This window comes from Acipenser ruthenus, chromosome 58 (assembly GCF_902713425.1).
Source record: "Acipenser ruthenus chromosome 58, fAciRut3.2 maternal haplotype, whole genome shotgun sequence".
Taxonomy (NCBI): Eukaryota; Metazoa; Chordata; class Actinopteri; order Acipenseriformes; family Acipenseridae; genus Acipenser; species Acipenser ruthenus.
The window spans coordinates 630,143-654,723 of record NC_081246.1 but is presented as its reverse complement, the minus strand read 5'-3'; the positions used below and the strand labels follow the sequence as shown (position 1 = coordinate 654,723).

General features: G+C 41.3%; 2 protein-coding genes across 2 annotated transcripts; both read left to right on the top strand.

Annotated features, from left to right (window-relative positions):
* Window positions 1-291: 291 nt before the first annotated feature.
* On the top strand, window positions 292-11,468 carry LOC117407700 (E3 ubiquitin-protein ligase TRIM35-like). Its single transcript, XM_059018208.1, has 8 exons — window positions 292-840; window positions 2,882-3,236; window positions 6,660-7,104; window positions 7,524-7,619; window positions 7,713-7,943; window positions 8,318-8,340; window positions 8,426-8,544; window positions 9,190-11,468. The coding sequence occupies exons 3-8, from the start codon at window positions 6,700-6,702 to the stop codon at window positions 9,723-9,725; spliced, it is 1,410 nt and encodes a 469-aa protein (XP_058874191.1). The 5' UTR covers window positions 292-840; window positions 2,882-3,236; window positions 6,660-6,699; the 3' UTR covers window positions 9,726-11,468.
* A 481-nt stretch (window positions 11,469-11,949) lies between these two features.
* Window positions 11,950-16,838, top strand: LOC117407698 (E3 ubiquitin-protein ligase TRIM35-like). Its single transcript, XM_059017882.1, has 6 exons — window positions 11,950-11,979; window positions 13,856-14,302; window positions 15,708-15,803; window positions 15,897-16,127; window positions 16,502-16,524; window positions 16,610-16,838. Exons 1-6 carry the CDS (start codon window positions 11,950-11,952, stop codon window positions 16,836-16,838), a joined length of 1,056 nt encoding a protein of 351 aa, XP_058873865.1.
* Window positions 16,839-24,581: the final 7,743 nt, after the last annotated feature.

Genomic DNA, 24,581 nt, shown 5'->3' with positions numbered 1-24,581 from the left:
AATATATTTAAACCAAATCGACCATTATGTTGGGAGAGGGGGTTTTGTGTGAACGGAGTGTGGAGGCAACAGGAGACGTTCGGATTATTGGGTGGTTTTGCCATGAGTGTTTGAAAACTCGCTTCCATGAGATTGCTTTGAGACGTTCTCTCTGTTTTTGCCTGTTGTGTTATTGGTGATCTTGAGAGCTACAGCTGAAGCATTCTGTAGCGATATTAGGGTTACCATATAACTCCAGATTAACCGGACGCGTTGAGACAGACCGGGATTTCAAAATTAACCCTAAATTGAAAGTAATTCACGTATAAATGAGCTCCACCTTTGCTGAGATTAATCCTGCTGTGGTGGAATTGCTTGGGCGCAGCAAACAATTCACACTGATCAGCTGCTTCTGATCAGATCTTAATGAACGAACAGCTAATCTATCGATAGAGCAACGAGATGATGATGCGATTGTATTTGCAGAATAATATGGGCGATTGAATTTTAACAAACAGGAAAAAATAGCGACTGGCTGCAATTCATTCTTAGTATAATACAATTATTTGACGCGCATGCGGGTATTTAAGCACCCTTATTAATTGTAGCTAAGGATGGTTCATTTACACCTTCATTTATTTCAATTTAGGGGCAAGTTTGAAATCCCGTTCTGTCTCACAGCGTCCGGTTAATCTGGAGCCACATGGTAACCCCAGATAAGTACCAAATTCAAATTATTACTAACAACTCTAGCCTCCACGCTCCGTATTAGGGAAGGTGTATTGCGTTTGTGCTTTCGTTTATCTGTTATCTATTGTTACAACCACGATGACGTGTGTGTTTTAAACTAGTAATTCGAAGGTGAGTGTTGTTTGATTGTGTATTTGATTAACAGATCACGGGCAGTCGTGATAGTCTATAGTTTAAAGTACCAGAGCTTGATCGCAGTTAATCACTTTACTAGAAGTGCACTTCATGTATTTTGCTTCGTGTTCTTTCTCTGTTGGGACAGGTTGTATTTGAGATTCGTTTTGTTCTTTCTTTATTTTATTTTCACTTGAATGTTTGGATTGTGTTAAGCACCTCTTTCGGTATTGATTTTTGTGTTGCCGTGTTATCACACCGCTACTAAGGGCCGGCCCTTTTAATTGTAATTTGACTATTGTTGCTGCTATGTAGCTATTGCTGTGACATTGTGATTACTGCTGTTTGAAATCATTTTTATACATTAATATCATTGCTGCTGTATTAAAACCATATTCTATTATTGCTGCTAACTCTAGACAATTGCTGTTACATTTTAAACTGTTTTAACTGGAATTGCCTTTGTTAATAAACTCTGTATACATTTATTTGGCTTCTAGGTTCTGTGTTTGGGAAGTGTTGCTGCTATTAAACTAAGTCCTTGCCTAATAGAAAAGAACCTTAATTAAGATTTTCCTTTTCTCCCTGTTAATATCGGGGAGTGGCGTAGCGGCTCCAATTTAAATGTATTCCTTCAGTGACAGATGTTAATATCGGTTACACGTTGATAGTGCTAATGGGCGATCAGCGAGGTCCATTACAGTACACTGCAATTACAAACTCGATGTGATGATTATTATTATTGTGACAGACAGTACACTGCAATTACAAACTCGATGTGGTGATTATTATTGTGACAGACAGTACACTGCAATTACAAACTCGATGTGATTATTATTATTGTGACCGACAGTACACTGCAATTACAAACTCGATGTGGTGATTATTATTGTGACAGACAGTACACTGCAATTACAGACTCGATGTGGTGATTATTATTGTGACAGACTGTACACTGCAAATACAAACTCGATGTGGTGATTATTATTGTGACAGACAGTACACTGCAATTACAAACTCGATGTGATGATTATTATTGTGACAGACAGTACACTGCAATTACAGACTCGATGTGATGATTATTATTGTGACAGACAGGACACTGCAATTACAAACTCGATGTGATTATTATTATTGTGACAGACAGTACACTGCAATTACAAACTCGATGTGATGATTATTATTGTGACAGACAGTACACTGCAATTACAGACTCGATGTGATGATTATTATTGTGACAGACAGGACACTGCAATTACAAACTCGATGTGATGATTATTATTGTGACAGACAGGACACTGCAATTACAAACTCGATGTGATGATTATTATTTTGACAGTACACTGCAATTGTAATAAGTGTGTTTTTTTAATATACAGGATTGGATGTCATTAGCGGCACGTTAATGGGTTTGTCTTCACGGTTTGGTTTGTTCTCCACTAGGATTATTTTTGCTCTGCTTGTCGCTGAATTGATCGGATGTGTAGCGGGGTGCCACGTTACGCACGCAGGCAGCAGGTCACTATAAACCAGCTCCACACGGCAGTGAATGCTGGCTCAGAAATGATCTCGACTGCGCCGCCCCTTCGGTTTGCAGGAGGAGCCCCAAAGCAGCAGATTCAGAATGATATCGACACGGTTAAACACTGAAGCTCCTTATGCAAACACGTTCAATACCTCGAGAATATAAAGGAAGGCTCCCCACACAGAGCCTGATCAATTCAATGAACACCCCGCAGCCAGGCATTACAATACAAAAACACACACGTGTTTATGAAGATCCGCAGCGTCAATACTGAGAACCCGAACACGAATAAAAGCGGACACGATCACAAATCAAAACAAGAGAACACGACGCTGCGTTAGATCAGGCAGCTGTAGTACAGCTGTGCTCCTCTAGGTGGAGTAGCTTCGCTCACCGATAGGAACACGGTGTATTTTTTTGTCATTTGGCGTGTGTTTGCTCCCCCCCTTCCCCGCCCCTTATTAAACACACCTGCTGTCTTTGTTAATCACGTGGCCAGGTGTTGCTCATCAGGACACGCCCTTCGCTTCAGATGAAAGGACTCTGCACGTGATATGGAGAAGGGGCAGTAAAGTGAAAGCACGAGCGAGCACGGAGCCCTTTCCAACTACAGCAGCGGTAGAGGAGAGTTTGAGAGGTCGAGAAAGGGAAGTGGGGTCGCTCCTTTTTTTCCTTTACCAAAGCAATGTGTTTTTCTTGAACTGTTTTACTGGAGTCCAGAGCAACAGTGAATGCAGCGGACAGAGATAAATTGAAAGACGGAGTTTTTGGGGGTGGATAAGAACATAATAAAGTTTACAAACGAGAGGAGGCCATTCAGCCCATCAACCAAACGAGCCATCTTCAGCACTGCCCGTACCACGAGCAGGTGAGAACGAGGTTACAACATTACTTGTATTCCTTCAACAAGTTTACTGTTAGTTACAGTTTATACTATAAATTACTTTATAACATGTCGTTTTAAGTCAGATACTTCAATATAGCAATCACTAATAAACTGCAATTCTGTTTTACTTCATTGATATACACAGAAGGCAAGAGGTTAATTTTTAATTAGCAGAAAATGTAATCTTGAATATTTAAACTTAGGACTGTTCATACATCTACTTAATGTTTTTATATTAGGTTTCTTATTTATTTAAATACTTTAGTTTTTTCTTACTATATTCAAATCTAGTTTGATTGCTTCTTGTATATTAATTGTGCTCCATAGATTCTGCTATTCTGCTCTCGCTGGATCAGAATGTTTTGAGACTCCGAGTCTAATTTTGCCTGATAAGGGAGGTTTGGAACTTTAATCAGGTCAGCCTGACCTTCAATGCAATGAACTCCTTCACACAGGCCTTACACAGATCTGCTAATAATATTTTCTACTGGTTTTATATTCTTTAAAACACTTTACAGTCATTACAATTTTTGTTGCAGTTTCACAAATGTTCAATTAGTTTCCCAAAGATCAGCTTGCTTCCAGTAGCTGTGACAGTCTTGGGTCAGTTTCTGCTCTCAGGTGTGGGTGATAGTCTTTACAAGCCTGATACCTGCAGAAACTTCAATCTTGTGAGCTGGGCTCCCATCTCTGCGTTCTCATTCCCATCGTCAGTGAGCAAACACATTTTAACTGAATCTGGGTCCATCAAAGAACCGCACACCCTTGACTTATAGCACAAAAAGGACGTGCCAGAACCATCTGTGACAGAAATCTTGCACCCTAACCTTAACCCTAACCCTTAACAATCTCACACCTTAACCCTTCACAATCTCACACCCGACTCGCTGTCTGTTCAGATTTCCCATTATTCATACCCGGATACATTTCAAACAGACTTTGAAAGATAGTTTATTTTTCTTCTCCTTTTTAGTCTGTGATAAGTTTCCCAAAGCCGTGTTATAATAATGATTAACTTCTCAACGTTTCCAGTAAACCTTATCTTGTTTATTTAGCATTTTATTACCTAGCCTAGCCTGTGATATCCCAGAACATGAACAATGCACTGCGAAATCTGGAGCCATTATCTTACACAGATAACATCATACGAGCACCTGCACTGTGCCTTGAGAAGGGTGCTGGGCATGACTTCTGATTAATGGATTCCCTTGAAAATGACTTGGAGCTGATTTTGATTCCAAATTTGTCCTAAGAGCTACATTTCAGCTGATCCTGAAATGAAAGTTGAGCTGTTGGATTCTGTTGTGCTTTCAGCAGCGATCTCACACCTCTGGGTCGTCCCTCACAAGCACAATCTGGACTATTTTTTTGTTTGCAAGGGCAGCAGTACAGTAGATTTCTGATTCAGGTTGATTCAGTTAAGACGCTGAACCGTGCTGTCACTGTGTCAACATGAAGACCCTGTAAATGAGCAGCTGCTTCTCAGAACAGTGAAGGGTTGTATTTCGAATCGTTCCAGCTAAAACACATTATTATTATTATTATTATTATTATTATTATTATTATTTATTTCTTAGCTGACGCCCTTATCCAGGGCGACTTACAATTGTTACAAGATACCACATTATTTTTACATACAATTACCCATTTATACAGTTGGGTTTTTTTACTGGAGCAATCTAGGTAAAGTACCTTGCTCAAGGGTACAGCAGCAGTGTACCCACCGGGGATTGAACCCACGACCCTCCGGTCAAGAGTCCAGAGCCCTAACCACTACTCCACACTGCTGCCCTAGTGACACCCAATCACAAAACTGATACAAACCAAGCGACAATAAGATTAGCTAAACAAGCTCTTCAATATACTAATCTCTGATCACTGTTAAATGCACAATTTGAAACTAGCATGTATGTATTTATTTTGTTAACTATACTAATCAATCATTTGTGCTTTTCTTGTACGATGTGAAAGTCTTTATGTCCTGGAAGATTCCTTCACATAAATATTGAAGTTTTCCTCACTGTTGTGAAAACCTGTTCACACCATTGCCTGATGTATGCTGTGTAACATTTTATGAGGTGAGTGTGAGAGTATGAGTCCAGGTCCGATGCGTGTCACAATGAAGGCATCTGAATAAGACTCCCTGTTCTCATGAGAGCCCCTAATAAAATGAATTGCTGTGCTGAAGCTGAACTCGTCATGGGTACGTGTTCCAGTGCTGCTCTCTTGTGAAAAGCTCTTTGCTTGGTCTTGTAACTCAGATCAAGGTGTCGTTAAGGAGAGGCTGCATAATAATTAACTCCACAGCGTTTCCAGGATCTCTTCTCCTGTTTGTCGCTTCTCATAAGGACACATGGATGGGATGCTCAACCAAAGAACACAGCCCATCCGTGTGCAACACAGAGCTGGTTATTAGGTAGACACTGGATAATATTATCACAGCATATGAGAGAGCGGCTAAACTGAGCTAATCAAATCCTAACGTTCCGCCTCCCCAAACAATTGGGCGTTCGTTAAGAATGTTTAGATTTGTTGTTAATTAGTTTGGATTAGTTGATCAAATGCTTACAGTACTAAAACACATGTTTTGTAAATTTTATATAATAGATTGCTCTGGATGTTTCAGCCAATCAGAGCACGTAATTCACCATCTGTATACGACAGTGAGCGAGTACCTCAGCCACTTAACAGTGTTCTCTTCATCAACCTTTCTCTCTTTTTCAGTGAAATTCACAACAGATTAAATAAAGACTGGTAATGATTAGAAAACAAATCTACAGGTATATTACAAGCATATTGAATAGCACTGTGAGTGAAACATCTTGAAGTGTGTGTGTTCTGTGTTCTGCGTTCTGTGTTCTTTTATCTGCCCCTTGGGAAGACTATTGTTACCTCCAGGTAACTTCCCTCGGGGCAATCAGTTTCCACTATGACCCTCCTTGAGACATGCCCGTTCATTTCATACTTGCATTGAGATCAAAGTGCAAATCTGGTTGTGTTTGTGTAACGTTGATGTGGTTCAGCAGTGTGAAGTGGCTGTGTCTGTGTTGAAGTGTACGTGTAGATCCATGGCTACAGCACCCGTGGACCATGATCATGGAGTTAGGGTTAGAAACCCCAACGCCACATTTCCTTGCTTCTGTGGTGATGAGTCCAACCGTAACTTCTGCATTAATGTAGTTTTTTGCTTTTTGAGGATTTTTTATTTTCATTATAAACTACAGTTCTTGTGTGGAGGTGTTCCATACATGACCGCTGCATTTCACCACATTGTATTAGACATGTTAATGAAAAGAGTGCAGACTCAGGAATCTCAGTAATCAGTTATCTGCAGGTTAAAGTCAGTGGTGAGGTAGTGCTGCTAATGGAGCCTCATGACTGCTGACTCGTGATTCTAATCTGCAGGTCCTTACAGAGAACAAGACAGGAGCGGCTTTGTGCAGAAATGGCAGCAAACACTTCTCCTCTGGAAGCAGATCTTTCCTGTGCTGTGTGCTGTGAGATTTTCAAGGATCCTGTAACTCTTCATTGTAACCACAGCTTCTGTAAAGCATGTCTGGACCAGTGCTGGAAAGAGAAGACAGCTCTGGAGTGTCCCGTGTGCAGGAGGAGGAGTTCAAAGGAGGATCTTCCACTCAATTTTGCTCTCGGGAATATTGTGGAGTCCTTCTTAAAGGAACGCAGTCAGAAACCTCCAGCATCTACTGGAGTACTCTGCAGTCTGCATGATGAAAAACTGAAACTGTTCTGTCTGGATGATAAAGAGACTGTCTGTCTTGTGTGTCAAACTTCAAAGAAACATGAGAATCACAAGCTCCGTGCTGTTCAGGAGGCTGCACAGGATTATAAGGTATGGAAACAATATTCATGTGAAAATGTAAACACAGTATTCTCTTTTCACAGCATATTATACAGAGTTATTATAAAGAGGCAGTTTAAACAACAAGATCCAACAAGTCTGAGCGAAAAACAAATCCTATTACAATATCATTGAGAGAGAGAGATCCTACATGCAGAGTGGGGAAAGTGCTGTACAGGAATGGGGAGGGGAGTGTGTCTGTGTGCAATAATTAATTCACACCTGAACCCTTATAAACCCTCACACAGCCCCTATCAGAGAATCTCCAGAGGGGGGGGGGGTTGTTGCTATGAGAGCCCCCATTGGCAACCCCAGTGCTGAGGGGATTTCTCACACACTGCAATCATATTGCTACAAGCCAGCCATGTGTTAACAGTGATGTGCAAGCTCTGGGTTTCATTGCATTTCAGGGAGAACTCAAGACTGCGCTGAAGCCCTTGCAGGACAAGCTGGAATCCTTTAATAAAGTTAAAAACGAGTGTGATAAAACAGCAAAGCACATCAAGGTAAGAGAACTAGATTAGTGATTGAAACAATACACAACATACATTTTCACTGGACACCCAAACTAACTCTAAAGTGATCCTTTTCTTTTATAGAAACAAGCCGAGCAAACAGAGAGGCTGATAAAGGAGGAGTTTGAGAAACTTCACCAGTTTCTACAAGATGAAGAAAAGGCCAGGATAGCTGCACTGAGGAGGGAAGAGGAACAAAAGGGAAGAATCATGAAAGAGAAGATTGAAAAACTTACAAGAGAAATCTCATCCCTTTCAGACACAATCAGAGTGATAGAAGAGGAGATGAAAGCTGAAGACATCTTCTTCCTGCAGGTAGTGATTGTTTAACTGTGTGTGACATGTTCTTATTGTGAATGCACACTCACTACTACACTATGAATGGGACTTTACAAGCATTTATGTTAGCACACATTTGAACTTCATTTTTAACATTCATTTTACAAGCATGGTTTGTATTGCTGTTTGTTCTTAAGTTTACCCCACAAATGGGTAAAACAGGCAGCAAATGCCCCTCCTCCAGCCCCACAAACCAGCAGGGGGGTCTCATTGGTTTGGTGCTCCAGAGAATATGTTCATGGATAAACACTGAGTTCAAAATGTAAAGCTGGACAGCGGTGCTGCTGTTTTCTATCAAAGTGGTATTTGTGTTTTAATAATGTCTCAATTCATGTCCTTGTTTGTTTCAGAAGTACAAAGACACACAGAGAAGGTATGTAAGATGTGGCCTGTCTTCCTCTCTTATATTGTATTGAATGCAAACACAGAGCAGCACTAACTCCTGAATATGATTGCAGAGCCGAGTGCACACTGCAGGATCCACAGTGTGTTTCAGGAGCGCTGATAGATGTAGCCGAGCACCTGGGCTCTCTGAAGTACAAAGTGTGGGAGAAGATGCTGGGGATTGTTCAATACAGTGAGTCCTGTGGGGCAGCATCACAAAGGGGGGGGGGGGGGGGGGGGGGGGGGGGGTGCATATAACCACAATCCACAATGTGTGTAAGCAGCAAGATACAGCTTGCTACAATCAATAATAATACACAATGAAATGTACACACCTGTAGCAAATACACTTGTATCCATCAGAGAGATCATCTCTCAGTTCAATATTAAACACTGTGAGCTGCTCATAGTATTGAGGTGAGCTGGAAGAGCATTCCAAGAGAGCAAAAGGCTTTCTGATCCCATGTTGGTCTGCATTGAAACTCCTTGTAAAGAAACCACTGCAGTAGAACACAGACTTCTCTGAGTTCAGCCCATTGTCTTGGAATGCTCCCAGAGCTCTAAGAATGTTAGTGCTGAGCAGTGTCCCAGTGTTCTGTTCTAGAGCTCTGTGATTTAGATTTAAATGGATCTCATTTAACACTAGAACCGCCAGCAGTAGTCATTTCGACAGGTACATTTTAAACAGCTGCTTTTAAAAGTCATGTTTGATATTGAATAATAATATTCCAGATGGTGTATTATAAAGAAAACTATGCAATTCTTAGCATGTAATTTATTAAAATGCTTGCAGGTAGATGTTCTCATTTCTATCCCTGTCTCTCGTTTCCTCTCTCAGCTCCAGTGACTCTGGATCCCAACACAGCACACCCTGTTCTGCTACTGACTGAGGATCTAACAAGTGTGAGAGACAGCGATGAGTGGCAGCAGCTTCCTGACAACCCAGAGCGGTTTGATTTCTGGCCTTGTGTGCTGGGCTCTGAGGGGTTCACTTCAGGGAAACACTGCTGGGACGTGGAACTGGGGGGCAATACTAACTGGGCTCTGGGTGTGACTAAAGAGTCCAGCCAGAGGAAAGGGAAATTCACCTGGAACCCAGAAGCAGGATACTGGGTTATATACCTGAAGGAGGGGGATCAGTACAGGGCATGTACCTCACCACGGACACGAGTCACTGTGGAGAAGAAACCCCAGAAGATCAGAGTTCAGCTGGACTGTGACGGGGGGGAGGTGGCATTCTTTGACTCCAGTGATATGAGAAAACCTCTCTACACTTTTAAACACAGATTTACTGAGAGAATGTTTCCATGGTTCTGTCCTGGCTCTGCCACCCTCAGAATGCCTCCTGTGAAGACAGTTATAAAAGTGGACTAGCCCAATGTGTTCAGCATAAACAATAGGGATGAATAATAATAATCTATTAATATTGAAAAGGAACGGAAACATTTTAAATAGAAAATGATGATCAAAGTGACAAATGTAGAGATGTTTAGAAAACTATTTAATATATTCTGACAGAACATGTTCACCCTCCTCCACCCCTCTCCCTCGTCACGTGACGCGGGTGTTTGGTTTGAGCTCCTCGAATCCATGTAGAAATACAATTACAAAAACTAGAACATGAACTGGTTAAAGAACAACACTGAATAAAGAATATGCATTCTGGAATAATATTCAATTAAACACAATGCTCTATTGATGTGTTATACCATCTACAGCTTTGCAAGCTCTGTAAATAATAACTCCCTCAATGCTGAATGAATGAATGAATAATGATTGCTGGGCTGGTCCGCGGCGTTGCTGAATCGATCAGGATATTGTATCATTTAATTGGTAAATGTATCGCTGTAATAACTTGGAAGCTGCACATTGTGATCGTGTGGATGTGTGTCTTTTGTGGCCGCTGTGAAACGGTCCCGCAAATCACTGCTCCAGGATCACAAAGGATCGGTTCACTGCCCTCCCTTTGATTTAATGAATGATTTTTTTTTTAATAATAAAAAGTATATATTTTAATTTGGACCTCGTGTGGGGTGTCTGTCCATCTCCGTGTGGATCTCGCTCACAGCAGCTGTGTGAAGGAATCCGAAAGCATTCGCATACGAAGTTAAGGGAGTACTGACAGGTCGCTGCCACCAGGGGGCGCAGTGCGGTTAGGAAAGTTAGTGAGGCTGCGCTTGGCGGTGACGCGCGTCTCCAGGTGTAGAGAAGCCACTCCGTGGCTCATCAGTGAATGTCTCACGGCTGTGTTGAAGGGTGAAGACAGCGACATTAAGAAGCAGAACAAGACATTGAGGGCCTGTACCCCACTTTGTGCGGCACGCATGAAATCCATTGGAATCGCTGTGAGAAGCGGACCAGGGTGAAGAGCGAGCATTTAAACAAGCCTTAAGGAAAGACAGAAGTCACAGGAGAAGAGTCATTATCTGAAGAAGCTCAATAATACAGTAAACTGTAACAGAATATTCCCTGTTAGGTAACGCAGTGTACCGACGCGAACGAGAAGGAATGAGCATCGCGAGGGTGTGACTGAACTCGAGTGTATCGATTGAGCGCAGCTTACATACAGAGCGATTGCAAAGCAGGAAGCGGAAGGGTTATTGCAGATACACGGCGCTGAACACGTGGTCTCGTGTTATGACGTGTTGTCAGTAAGTATCGCTTGTTAAGGACACGCATACCCTGTAGATAGCGACGCCCTTTCAGCCGTGCGGGTCTGCAGCTAGCATGTGCAATGAAGGACAAATACTTAAACAAAAACCTGCCTGCTTCTGCCTGAAAGAAACCAGAAAGACAATGAAAAATGAAAAAGCCTGGCCCCAGAACCACGAGGTTAATATTGGGTTTTTATTTGATATGTTATTTTAAAGCAATTTAGGTTTGTTTTTACAAGTAGCGCGAAATAATAACAACAGATCCACAAAATAGCATTAAAGAAAAAACTAATAGAAAAATAAAGACCAAAAAATATAACTGATCAAAAACAACTTGCAAAATTTAGACCGTGCAAAAATAATATTTAAAAAGAAAATGACTCAAATACCCCGAGGTGAAAATCCACAACAACACAAACACTACTTGGAATCCTCTTTCTTCTAAAAAGTCACTTACAAAATATCCCGTTAAAAACACAGTTTAGATTAAAAAAACAAACTGTTTAAAACTTGAGAAAAGATATTTTTTAAAAAAATAACTTAAAAGCAGCGCAGCAGTCCCGAATTGAGGCTGAATCAGCCCCTAGACCAGTCCCAAAACAAACCAGAAAAACGTCTTTCAATTTCTCTCTGTCCGCTGCATTCACTGTTGCACTGGACTCCAGTAAAAACAGTTCAAGAAAAACACATTGCTTTAGTAAAGGAAAAAAAGGAGCGACCCCACTTCCCTTTCTCGCCCTCTCAAACTCTCCTCTGCCGCTGCTGTAGTTGGAAAGGGCTCCGTGCTCGCTCGTGCTTTCACTTTAGTGCCCCTTCTCCATATCACGTGCAGAGTCCTTTCATCTGAACCGAAGCTCCTGATGAGCAACACCTGGCCACGTGATTAACAGACAGCAGGTGTGTTTAATAAGGGGCGGGGGGAGGGGGGAGCAAACACACGCTAAATGACAAAAAAATACACCGTGTTCCTATCGGTGAGCCAAGCTACTCCACCTAGTGGAGCACAGCGGTACTACAGCTGCCTGATCTAACGCAGCGTCGTGTTCTCTTGTTTTGATTTGTGATCGTGTCCGCTTTTATTCGTGTTCGGGTTCTCAGTATTGACGCTGCGGATCTTCATAAACACGTGTGTGTTTTTGTATTGTAATGCCTGGCTGCGGGGTGTTCATTGAATTGATCAGGCTCTGTGTGGGGAGCCTTCCTTTATATTCTCGAGGTATTGAACGTGTTTGCATAAGGAGCTTCAGTGTTTAACCGTGTCGATATCATTCTGAATCTGCTGCTTCGGGGCTCCTCCTGCAAACCGAAGGGGCGGCGCAGTCGAGATCATTTCTGAGCCAGCATTCACTGGCGTGTGGAGCTGGTTTATAGTGACCTGCTGCCTGCGTGCGTAACGTGGCATCCCGCTACACATCCGATCAATTCAGCGACAAGCAGAGCAAAAATAATCCTAGTGGAGAACAAATCAAACCGTGAAGACAAACCCATTAACGTGCCGCTAATGACATCCAATCCTGTATATTAAAAATACACACTTATTACAATTGCAGTGTACTGTCAAAATAATAATCATCACATCGAGTTTGTAATTGCAGTGTACTGTCTGTCACAATAATAATCATCACATCGAGTTTGTAATTGCAGTGTACTGTCTGTCACAATAATAATCATCACATCGAGTTTGTAAGTGTACTGTAATGGACCTCGCTGATTGCCCATTAGCATTATCAACGCACACCTGAGTTTTGTTCAGGTAAAGCAGTCGGTCGGCAGGTGCCGGCGATCACGATTGGATTGCCTGAACTTTAAAAAGGGGACTAGCGCGCAACACCGCCCGCCTGACCGGGACAGAGTGCTCTGTGTGAGCACTGGGGTGACGAGTCTGTAAGGGGACTGACTCTGATGAGAAACCAGGGGAGGACTCTTTTAAATGGCTATACTATTGTTGGATTTCTACTTTGTGATCTGGGTGTTTTATTGATCTTAACCACACTTAAATTCCAAAGTGTTACCCTGTATTTAAACACTGTGTGGATCTGCAGGGGGCAGACACGCTCACTGCAATCCTTGCTGGAGGTTTATTTTGTGTATTTCAGTTTGCTGTGTTATATGGTTATTGTCTATATCGGGTCACTATTAATGGTTTGATTGATCTGTTTATAGTTGTCTTCGAGCTATCTTGTTGTAGTTGATGTATTTTATCGCTGTTTTTGTATTGTAGTGTGATTCATGTTCACTAATGAATTATTGTGTTTGAGTTATTTTCTTACTCCACGGGGGTTGCAGTGGGCGTGTCTGCCCCCCTGCGTTTTCTATTCCGCAGTGAATAATTAATCGAGCTCAGTTGGGTCTAATTTATTGGTATGGTTTAAGATCGTTAACTGCTCTGTTTTAATTAACTATCTTAATAAATTGTTTGCTCTGAGTTGCTGTTCCTGGTGTCTTTGTGACGTCACTTCACACACTCTCCCTTATTCTATAAATATACCAACTACCGGACTCTCCGGTTAAACAAAGGTGGAGGCAGAGGCTCGCTATGGCATATTTAACCCAGTATCCGTGAACGAGCAGGTTCATTACAGTACTCTCTGTCACAATAATAATCACATCGAGTTTGTAATTGCAGTGTACTGTCTGTCAGAATAATAATCATCACATCGAGTTTGTATTGTAGAAATCTACTTTGAGGCATTAATGCGTCTGCTTCATCAACTCATAAGCAAAGCTGCAGGAGTTAAAAAGCTTGACTCAAGCTCAGTGCAACCTCGCCCACTTGAGGAACCTGCAGCTTGAAATACAGGTATGAGCAGGAAGTACAGGAGAAGCAATCCTATTTTAATACACTGAAAGGAGTCCTTACAGAGAGCAAGGCAGGAGCGGCTTTGTGTAGAAAGGGCAGCAAAGATTTCTGCTCTGGAGGCAGATCTTTCCTGTGCTGTGTGCTGTGAGATTTTCAAGGATCCTGTATCTCTTCATTGTAACCACAGCTTCTGTAAAGGATGTCTGGATCTGTGCTGGAAAGAGAAGAGAGTTCGGGAGTGTCCTGTGTGCAGGGGGAGGAGTTCAAAGGAGAATATTCAACCTAATTTCGCTCTCAGGAATATTGTGGAGTCCTTCTTAAAGGAACGCAGTCAGAATCCTCCAGCACCTGCTGGAATACTCTGCAGTCTGCATGATGAGAAACTGAAGCTGTTCTGTGTGGATGATAAAGAGGCTGTCTGTCTTGTGTGTCAAACTTCAAAGAAACATGAGAATCACAAGCTCCGTGCTGTTCAGGAGGCTGCACGGGATTGTAAGGTATGGAAACAATATTCATGTGAAAATGTAAACACAGTATTCTCTTTTCACAGCATATTATACAGAGTTATTATAATGAGGCAGTTTAAACAACAAGATCCAACAAGTCTGAGCGAAGAACAAATCCTATTACAATATCATTGAAACTGAGAGAGAGCGAGAGATCCTGGGTGCAGAGTGGGGGTGGTGCTGTACAGGAATGGGGAGGGGAGCGTGTCTGTGTGCAATAATGAATTCACACCTGAACCCTTATAAACCCTCACACAGCCCCTATCAGAGACAGGCAGGACAGGAATGGGGAGGGGAATCACTCAGTCAATGTGAACACTTTATTCCTTGACTTTCACTCTCCACTGCTGACTATATAAGCAAGCATTGTGTTTCCTATTGAATTGCCTCCTCACACTGTCTGCTTATAGACAGTGATGATTCTATTACAGCACCAAGGTCTTTCTACTGGCACGCCTGTTAAGATCCAAGCCCTTCTGAAAGATATATTACATCACACACTCTTTCAGAGTCCATCCTTGCACTGACTTCTTCAGAGAAGTCTAAGGGCGTTGTCAGTTAAGCATTCTCTACTGTGACATAACTGGGGTCATGTGACTTTTGATTTCCACATGATAAATAACTGATTCTTCAAGATATTAGATTCATGCACGATACACTGTCTCTCCTCTTTTACCCCTGTGTAGGGACCTTAGAATAGACACCCCCCCTAAAGTATTTTTGCTTAGGTTATTATACTGAGTAGTCCTGTGGAGGAAAGTAACCTGAAACTCTTATCTTATAATATAAGGTAGTTATGACGGCCTCCAGCCACTAGGGAGCAACAGCAGGTGCACTGGAGGTTGGGTTAGTACATTAAACCTGATAGTGCAGTGTAGCTGAGTGAATAAGTGTGATACTGCCTGTAAAACAAATATCATTGTTATCTGTTTCAGAAATTAAAGCTGGATAATTGAACAGCAGTGGTACTCTGCTTTGTGTCTTAGTTTTAAGCATTGGGAAGAAACTCACAGCAGAGTGTCATTCAAGTAAACATCCAGATCAGCTATATATAACAAACTTGCCCCGCCCATCAAGTGTGTTACACCTGTCTCTCCTCTCTTACCCATGTCTCCCCTCTCTTACACCCTCTCTCTCCTCTGAGGCTGATAGGTCTGTGGCTGCCCGCTTCTCCCTCATCTCTATTCTTAAATATCGGAAGCACGTTTGAATTTGCCAGTCAGTCACAATCTATATTGATGTGTCACAAATCTCCAGAGCGGGGGGTTTGTTGCTATGAGAGCCCACAGTGGCAACCCCAGTGCTGAGGAGATTTCTCACACACTGCATTCATATTGCTACTAGCCAGGCATGTGTTAACAGTGATGTGCAAGCTCTGGGTTTCATTGCATTTCAGGGAGAACTCAAGACTGCGCTGAAGCCCTTGCAGGACAAGCTGAAAACCTTTAATAAAGTTAAAAACGAATGTGATGAAACAGCAGAGCACATCAAGGTAAGAGAACTAGATTAGTGATTGAAACAATACACAACATACATTTTCACTGGACACCCACACTAACTCTAAAGTGATCCTTTTCTTGTATAGAAACAAGCCCAGCAAACAGAGAGGCAGATAAAGGAGGAGTTTGAGAGACTTCACCAGTTTCTACGAGATGAAGAAAAGGCCAGGATAGCTGCACTGAGGAGGGAAAGGATACAAAAGGGAAGAATCATGAAAGAGAAGATTGAAAAACTTACAAGAGAAATCTCATCCCTTTCAGACATAATCAGAGTGATAGAAGAGGAGATGGAAGCTGAAGACATCTTCTTCCTGCAGGTAGTGATTGTTTAACTGTGTGTGACATGTTCTTATTGTGAATGCACACTCACTACTACACTATGAATGGGACTTTACAAGCATTTATGTTAGCACACATTTGAACTTCATTTTTAACATTCATTTTTCAAGCATGGTTTGTATTGCTGTTTGTTCTTAAGTTTACCCCACAAATGGGTAAAACAGGCAGCAAATGCCCCTCCTCCAGCCCCACAAACCAGCAGAGGGGTCTCATTGGTTTGGTGCTCCAGAGAATATGTTCATGGATAAACACTGAGTTCAAAATGTAAAGCTGGACAGCGGTGCTGCTGTTTTCTATCAAAGTGGTATTTGTGTTTTAATAATGTCTCAATTCATGTCCTTGTTTGTTTCAGAAGTACAAAGACACACAGAGAAGGTATGTAAGATGTGGCCTGTCTTCCTCTCTTGTATTGTATTGAATGCAAACACAGAGCAGCACTAACTCCTGAATATGATTGCAGAGCCGAGTGCACACTGCAGGATCCACAGTGTGTTTCAGGAGCGCTGATAGATGTAGCCGAGCACCTGGGCTCTCTGAAGTACAAAGTGTGGGAGAAGATGCTGGGGATTGTTCAATACAGTGAGTCCTGTGGGGCAGCATCACAAAGGACGGGGGGGGGGGGGGGGGTGCATATAACCACAATCCACAATGTGTGTAAGCAGCAAGATACAGCTCTCTACAATCAATAATACACAATGAAATGCACACACCTGTAGCAAATACACTTGTATCCATCAGAGAGATCATCTCTCAGTTCAATATTAAACACTGTGAGCTGCTCATAGTATTGAGGTGGCCTGGAAGAGCATTCCAAGAGAGCAAAAGGCTTTCTGATCCCATGTTGGTCTGCATTGAAACTCCTTGTAAAGAAACCACTGCAGTAGAACACAGACTTCTCCGAATTCAGCCCATTGTCTTGGAATGCTCCCAGAGCTCTAAGAATGTTAGTGCTGAGCAGTGTTCTGTTCTAGAGCTCTGTAATAGAACTCTGTGAGCAGCTACAATTCTCACTGACCAGAGTTCCGGAGCCAGAGTTCTACTCAAATCACCCAGCCTGACATCAGCTCAGCATTTATATACTGTAAACTCTCTCAGCCAATCAGGGCTGGGTTTGCACACGGATGGGCTGTGTTCTTTGGTTGAGCATTCCATCCATGTGTCCTTATGTGAAGCTACATAAACAGGAGAAGAGTTCCTGGAAACGCTGTGAAGTTAATCATTATGCAGCCTCTCCTTCCTGCCACGTTGATCTGAGTTACAATGCAGACACATGGCAAATGAAATCCTGAGCTGGGAATGAGGCTGGATCCAACACTGCTTGTAAAGTATTTGCGGTAGAGGGGTGATCGACGCCTCAAATTGAAACTGAAATACATTTTTTTAATTTAAAAACATAAAAGAACATTTCGCCCCCATCCACATTTCCATGTTTTATAGGTTTGTGTTGTTTAATAAAACACACAACTCCTCTCAACTCCTGTGGTATTTGCCTCGAATCAGGGATTGTATCAAAGTATTCTCTGTATGTGTTAGACTGGAATTAGTGTTAGCAACAACACTCATAATAAACACTTTAAAGGTGTATTAAGATACATTCTAGTCAATACCTCACCAATACAATTGACTAAAAAGATATTGAAAGAGTTGCAATGACCAAACAATACCATCAAAAAGATCAACCTTACCTTGAAATAATCCCTGGTTCTCGTTCCTCTGAAAGTCTTGTTCATTGCAGTCGGGGTTCATGTTTCTGAGAGGTTGTTTAATGTCTGCATCTGCAGCGTGTTGCCTTTAGTTAAATAACTAACCAATCATACCAAGTTTTAATAACATGTTCTAAATACTCCATGTATAATGACTTGGTTATTTTGATTGGGTGTTTGATTTTAAATGTCATTTGAATTTTCATTTGTAAAATGATTTAAAAACTCCCTTAAACAGTAACTTTGAAAGATAGGCCGGTAGCTTTGGAGCCATTCCTACATTCTTCTCATTCAAACAGTTTTTAACCAATCACACCTTACCGTGTTATAAGAACATGTTCCTAATACTTTATACACAATGATATTTTAATTGGGAGATATACAATCTATATGGATTTACTAGACTCTTGTCTCGTAGATATTCTACCAGCCAAACTCAAGAGTTTTACAATCTTAAGATATTTCAAGGTTCTTGTGATTTGCATTTTTATTTGTAAAATCATTTTTAAAAAGGTAACAACTCACTTAAAAACAGTAACTTTGAAATCCAATAGGTATCTTTGCAGACATTCATGCATTATTCACACATACTAAGTCAGAACATTTTCAGCCTATCACAGCATTAATAAAATGATCTAAATACAGTATGCAACATAACTTGGGATACATACATTTTTACAAGTTTGCAATACAACAAATTGCTAAAGCAAATGATAATGTTTCAACAATATCTGCATTTTAAAATGCTGCAGTTGCTCAGGAATAACACACACAACACAGCCGTGCGTATCGCTCCGTGCAAAACAAGTCAATCAATGATAAGACTTCATAACTACACTAAACACAGACACGATCACTTCCAGACAGCGAGTGCTAACAAAACACAAAACACTCATCATAATCAGGGCAGCAGTGTGGAGTAGTGGTCAGGGCTCTGGACTCTTGACCGGAGGGTTGTGGGTTCAATCCCAGGTGAGGGACACTGCTGCTGTACCCTTGAGCAAGGTACTTTACCTAGATTGCTCCAGTAAAAACCCGAATGTATAAATGGGTAATTGTACGTATAAAATAACGTGATATCTTGTAACTATTGAAAGTTGCCCTGGATAAGGGCGTCTGCTAAGAAATAAATAATAATAAATAATAATTAATTACGTCTGCTTCCTAAATGGGTCCTTTCTGTAACCACGTCAAAGGAACAGATTACATCATCACATCCCCAGTTATACCTCGAGTCACGCCCCCTGCGATAGCTAGTCCAGTCACGTCTCCTCCAATCCACGACTGACACATCACGTACCACTTTAGGGCGAGGACTTTGGGCATTGTGGCTCCGCCCCCTTCCTGGCGGGCTGGCTTCCGACTGACCCTGGAATGAACTGCCAGACCAACCAGTACGAGGCGCTCTGTTCCTGTTACACAGCGCCCTCACAGGTCGGGAGGGAGATTGTCAACTAGGATTCATTCGCTCTCTGTCACAGATGGAAATGTTTTAATTATGTTGCATGTCTAGGGTTTAATTGGTCCACCACAGACGCACATATTCCAAGTTAAAATAAAGTTCTTATTTCAGCAGGATCGGAGGTTCTTACTTGGGTGTGAATGTATATTTTTTACTTCAAACACGTGAGACATTGTATTTATCTTGCTCTTAATTGTATTATTACTTGTACTGTGATACTTAATGTATTTGCTTTCGATTGTAAGTCGCCCTGGATAAGGGCGTCTGCTAAGAAATAAATAATAATAATAATAATAATAATATTAGAATGGCTCAGTTTAACAATATCTTTTATGTCTTGGGTTCCACTAAATGCTTGATAGTGCTGATTAACAAACCTACTTGAGAAAATAAAGTTATTCAGAAGCTAAATACCTTGAAGAAAAACTACTAGATATAAGCAATACTTCAGAAACACCTACATCAAGCATCACCTACACATACTTATTTTAAAACCATCTTTAATAAAACATATTAACAACATTCAACAGCAAACGATCATACAAATTCAATATATCATATAGTTGCAGTTACCCGTGCAAGACTTTTGAAGAAATAAAGCAGTCCTATGAATAAGAAGAATACCAATCCTGCGATGGTCGTTGCTCCGCGGTCCAGCCTGGAGGGATGCAGAGAGAAGCCCAGCGTTTACACCTTGCTTCCAGAGAAAATCTACCCAACAGAGAGATTGGCAGCATTCTCCAGTTCAGCGTCTTCTACTATCAATTCTAATTATTATGCTGATTATTGGTAGCCTAAAACTTCGCTCCAATCTTCACATAATATAATGATTTACATGCAAATAAATATGTTCCCATCCAACTAACAGTATGATGTTCCAAGCAGGTAGGTAATTTATTTGCAAGTTCCCTCACAATCCAATTATTATATCACGATTTTAACGTCCATGTATCTGCTGTCAGCTACTTTTGTACACGTCCAACTACTGAAACTTACAGAAACACCATTACAATAGCACTTTCACCCCTTGCAGGAAATTAAAGGGCACATGAGGACCTTTTTATTTTATTGTGTTACGTGTTCCCACGTGTTGCTACAACTGTTTACGTAAGGTGTGTGTATTGTTTTAATTTTTTACATTTTGACCACTTTTTTAACTTTTAAATTGCATTCCCTGCCTCAAGATGGCTTCCCATGTACCCGCATGGACTTCTCAGAACTACATTTCCCATCATCCTCCTGCTCACATATGTAACGGAGATGGATTTACCAGTGGGCATTTTGATTTCAGATATGTTTTTAGTTAGGTAAACCCTAAATTGAATAATCGACTCTGGATTTTGTTTGTTGAAATCTAAAATTACATTTGAACACCGTCCTACACACGGGACACCTCTGGTACACCTGCATCAAAGTGACCAGTCTGAAGACGTACCTTGATAAACAAAAGAAACTAAAACATGCCAGGGTACAATTAACCCTTTAGCCTCTGGGTGGTACAGAATTATACCTCACCATGTTTCATTTACAATGCCAGCTTGCTAAACAAAAGTAACTGATAACCGTACCTCTTTTGTTTAGCAAAATACAAAGAGTATACCTTGTAAATTATTATCAATTCCTGTATTTAGTTTTTTTGTAGCACGGGTTGAAGCGGGTGCTATAACTCTATTGTTCCCTAATGCCTGGCAGTTGAGAATCACAGCGAAAGTCCATTATCAAAAAAACTTCATTCAGACTGGTATCAAAGCGCTCTCCTGCAGATTTAAATGCAATCACACCTGTCAACTCTCCCGTATTCACCGGGAGTCTCCCGTATTTTGGTCAAAACTCTACTGTTTAACCCCGTCATGTCAGCAAACCTCCAATGTCTACAAGAGTCGTGTCCGGTGTGTGTTTACTGCAATCCCCGCCTGTACCGAGCAGGGTTTAGGACCCAGCGATGCCCTGTGCAGGCATTCAGCGCGAGTTACATTCACATAGTTAGCCGCGCACCTGCAACCCCGCAACTCTACTGGGAAACAGTAATATATATATATATATATATATATATATATATATATATATATATATATATATATATATATATATATATATATATATATCACGGACTGCACCACACACCCCCGATTTTGTATTTTGAAAAGTTGACAGGTGTGTGTAATTGAAATTAAAACTTCATTTGTGTGCAGTTCAGTTTTCAAATTCCATTTTGAAGTTGTGGACCAGTGTGGAGTAGTGGTTAGGGCTCTGGACTCTTGACCGGAGAGTCATGGGTTCAATCCCAGGTGGGGGACACTGCTGCTGTACCCTTGAGCAAGGTACTTTACCTATATTGCTCCAGTATAAAAACAACTATGAATGGGTAATTGTATATAACAAATAATATGATATCTTGTAATAATTGTAAGTCACCCTGGATAAGGGCGTCTGCTAAGAAATTAATAATGATGTGTCTAATAATGTGAATTAAATTCAGTTGTTTACGCTCTCTCTCTCTTCCATCGGCGCATAAATTATTGTTGTTTTGTTAATCTGTCTCAAGTCTCCCCCTTCACCTCTAAACCGCCACTATAACTAAAACCATTCATATGAAAAAACAGTCGACTCTATTAACAAATCAAGCGCAATGCAATGACTCACACACTCGAAGCGGTTTTGGAGTACAAAGCAGAGAAACTAAACTGGCGCCATTTCGGATCCTCCACAGGACATTGCATTGGAAAACACAACGCCAGTAAGAGCCCACATGGAGAACCCCGGGATCCAGCTTCAAAACCTCCCTTGGGTTCGACAGGGAGGCCAGCAGCCAATCAGGCTGGGATTAGAGTTTCTACAGCCAATGGTTCCAACCAGACACGCCCACTGCTTGTGACGCTCCATTTCAGTACAGGAGATAGAAAAGGTTGTTTTGCTTATGCAGAAGAGAGGGCTGCAGCCCTACAGGTTTCACAGAATTGTATTATCTGCTGTTTAAAGTATTTTAGGTTGGGTACAAATGAAGATGGACGTCAGCGTCTCCGTGTCGTTCTTTCAAGACGAGCTCGCCTCTACCATCGAGCACGCAGTGAAAGCGGCTGTAGACACCGTCTTGTGCCAAATCACAAAAGTTGTCGGCGGCAAATTCACTGAATTCCGAATGGAAATGGCTGGAAAGGAGAAAGAGAATGAAAGTCTGAAGCTGAGATTGGAAATATCAGAGAGCGAGTTGAAAGCAGTGCGGGAATGCATGAACGCTGCAGATGCAGACATTAAACAACCTCTCAGAAACATGAACCCCGACTGCAATGAACAAGACTTTCAGAGGAACGAGAACCAGGGATTATTTCACGGTAAGGTTGATCTTTTTGATGATGTTGCTTGGTCAATTTTATTGATGAGGTCTTAGTTAGAATTTCTCGCCAGACATTTTAAAGTGCTTATTATGAGTGCTGTTAATAACTCGACTCCACTGTCCTAATATTAGGTACTCTAATTAATTATAAGAGTATAGAAAATTACTAGGCTATGTTTGTATATCTCACCTAGCCTAATTAAGATTTAAATGGGTATTCTGTGAACTGCAAGAAAGGATTAGTCTATAAATCTTAACCAGTTTAATTAGGAGTCTTAAATGGCTCTCCTGGTGGTTAAATGATATCTTCTATAGAGTAAACTGTGGCTAGTAAATTAAACAAACCTATAGTCCCTCTGAGACTTTACCAAACCATATTGCAGAGGTTTAGGATAGTGATTTGTGAGCTTTGATATCAATATAAAGCAGCACATTGGGTTTTCATGTTTGATTTGACTGCTGCCTGCAGATATATTTTTAGACACAACACACTGCCACAATAAAACAGGGCAATACCCAGGGCAAGAAGTTAAGGTCTTGAAGGGCAAGGCAACGTTGCCTTCATTGGGCATTCAGGGGGCAAAAAAGACCAAATATAAATCCAACCCAAGGGCACTAAGGCGATTTCATACTCATTCATAAAACAACAAAAAAGAAATACTGTAATCTGTCACGTGTCCGCCCATCACATATCCTCCATGATCAAGCTCTTCAGCAACGTTAGTTTATTATTGAGCAGAGAAGATAAGTTCAGAGATTGGAGATCCTACCAAAGTGCTCCGTGTGCTGCCATTGCTGGTAGTGTCAGGTGAGCTGTTGAGTGTGTTGACGATATGTAAATAAATCCTGTTTGCCTGCGGGGGGGGGGGGGGGCGTATCAACTTCAACCTCCGTCTCGCTCTCCTGCCTCTCACTCAGCAGTGAATGCACGCACCCACACGGCAGACGGCTACTCTTTCACAAGCATTAATACCCTGCATCTTTCTAAACAAGGGATTTAGGGGAGCTCCCTAATAAAAATAGAAATTTTAATTCAAACAAACACAAATCAATGTTTTCTGAGTGATTCACACACTAAATGGGCAGCAGTGTGGAGTAGTGGTTAGGGCTCTGGACTCTTGACCGGAGGGTCGTGGGTTCAATCCCCGGTGGGGGACACTGCTGCTGTACCCTTGAGCAAGGTACTTTACCTAGATTGCTCCAGTAAAAACCCAACTGTATCAATGGGTAATTGTATGTAAAAATAATGTGATATCTTGTAACAATTGTAAGTCGCCCTGGATAAGGGCGTCTGCTAAGAAATAATAATAATAATAATAATTGTTACAAAAATAAAATATAGGTAATTGTAAAAATAAAATGGTATACAAAAAAATTTAATTTAAAAACACCATCAACTTTCATTATGAAAAAACACAAAGGGTAATTTGGGAAAAAATAAATATTCAGGGTATTTTTACTAAACTCGGTCACACACCACTGACTAAAACAAGTATCATGCTGGTGTTGAACCAGCACACGTAGCAATTGTTTCTTTAATTTCTTCTTTTACCTCCTCTCTGTGCTCCCGTTCTCCTCTCCTGCACACCCCAACCCCCGTTCAGCCAACTGGCTATCAGTTACCTAATTTACCCCTCGACCACATTCTGCACAGGCTTTCTCATACGCGTGGTCGACACCAAGTCTGTCAATAATCACTCGCTGTCGACCACACATTCTCACGATTTTATCTGGATGGGGCATTTTAACCCCATCCAGGCTGTCAACAATAATAACAAAATGGCGTGTTTTTACAAAATTTGAACTATGCATCACAACTGCTGCTGCACAGTCACTTACAATAGGACCTCGGTTGTACAGCTAATCGATCACCCTTCTCCCACAAATACTTTAGAAGCAATGTTGGATCCAACCTCATTCCCAGCTCCCCATC

Excerpts from the sequence above, each read along its gene's own strand:
- LOC117407700 (XM_059018208.1), top strand. The coding sequence starts at position 6,700 with ATGGCAGCAAACACTTCTCCTCTGGAAGCAGATCTTTCCTGTGCTGTG. Across the intron at positions 7,105-7,523 it reads AGGCTGCACAGGATTATAAG|GGAGAACTCAAGACTGCGCT; the intron begins GTATGGAAACAA and ends ATTGCATTTCAG. Across the intron at positions 8,341-8,425 it reads TACAAAGACACACAGAGAAG|AGCCGAGTGCACACTGCAGG; the intron begins GTATGTAAGATG and ends ATATGATTGCAG.
- LOC117407698 (XM_059017882.1), top strand. The coding sequence starts at position 11,950 with ATGACAAAAAAATACACCGTGTTCCTATCG. Across the intron at positions 15,804-15,896 it reads AAACAGCAGAGCACATCAAG|AAACAAGCCCAGCAAACAGA; the intron begins GTAAGAGAACTA and ends TTTCTTGTATAG. Across the intron at positions 16,525-16,609 it reads TACAAAGACACACAGAGAAG|AGCCGAGTGCACACTGCAGG; the intron begins GTATGTAAGATG and ends ATATGATTGCAG.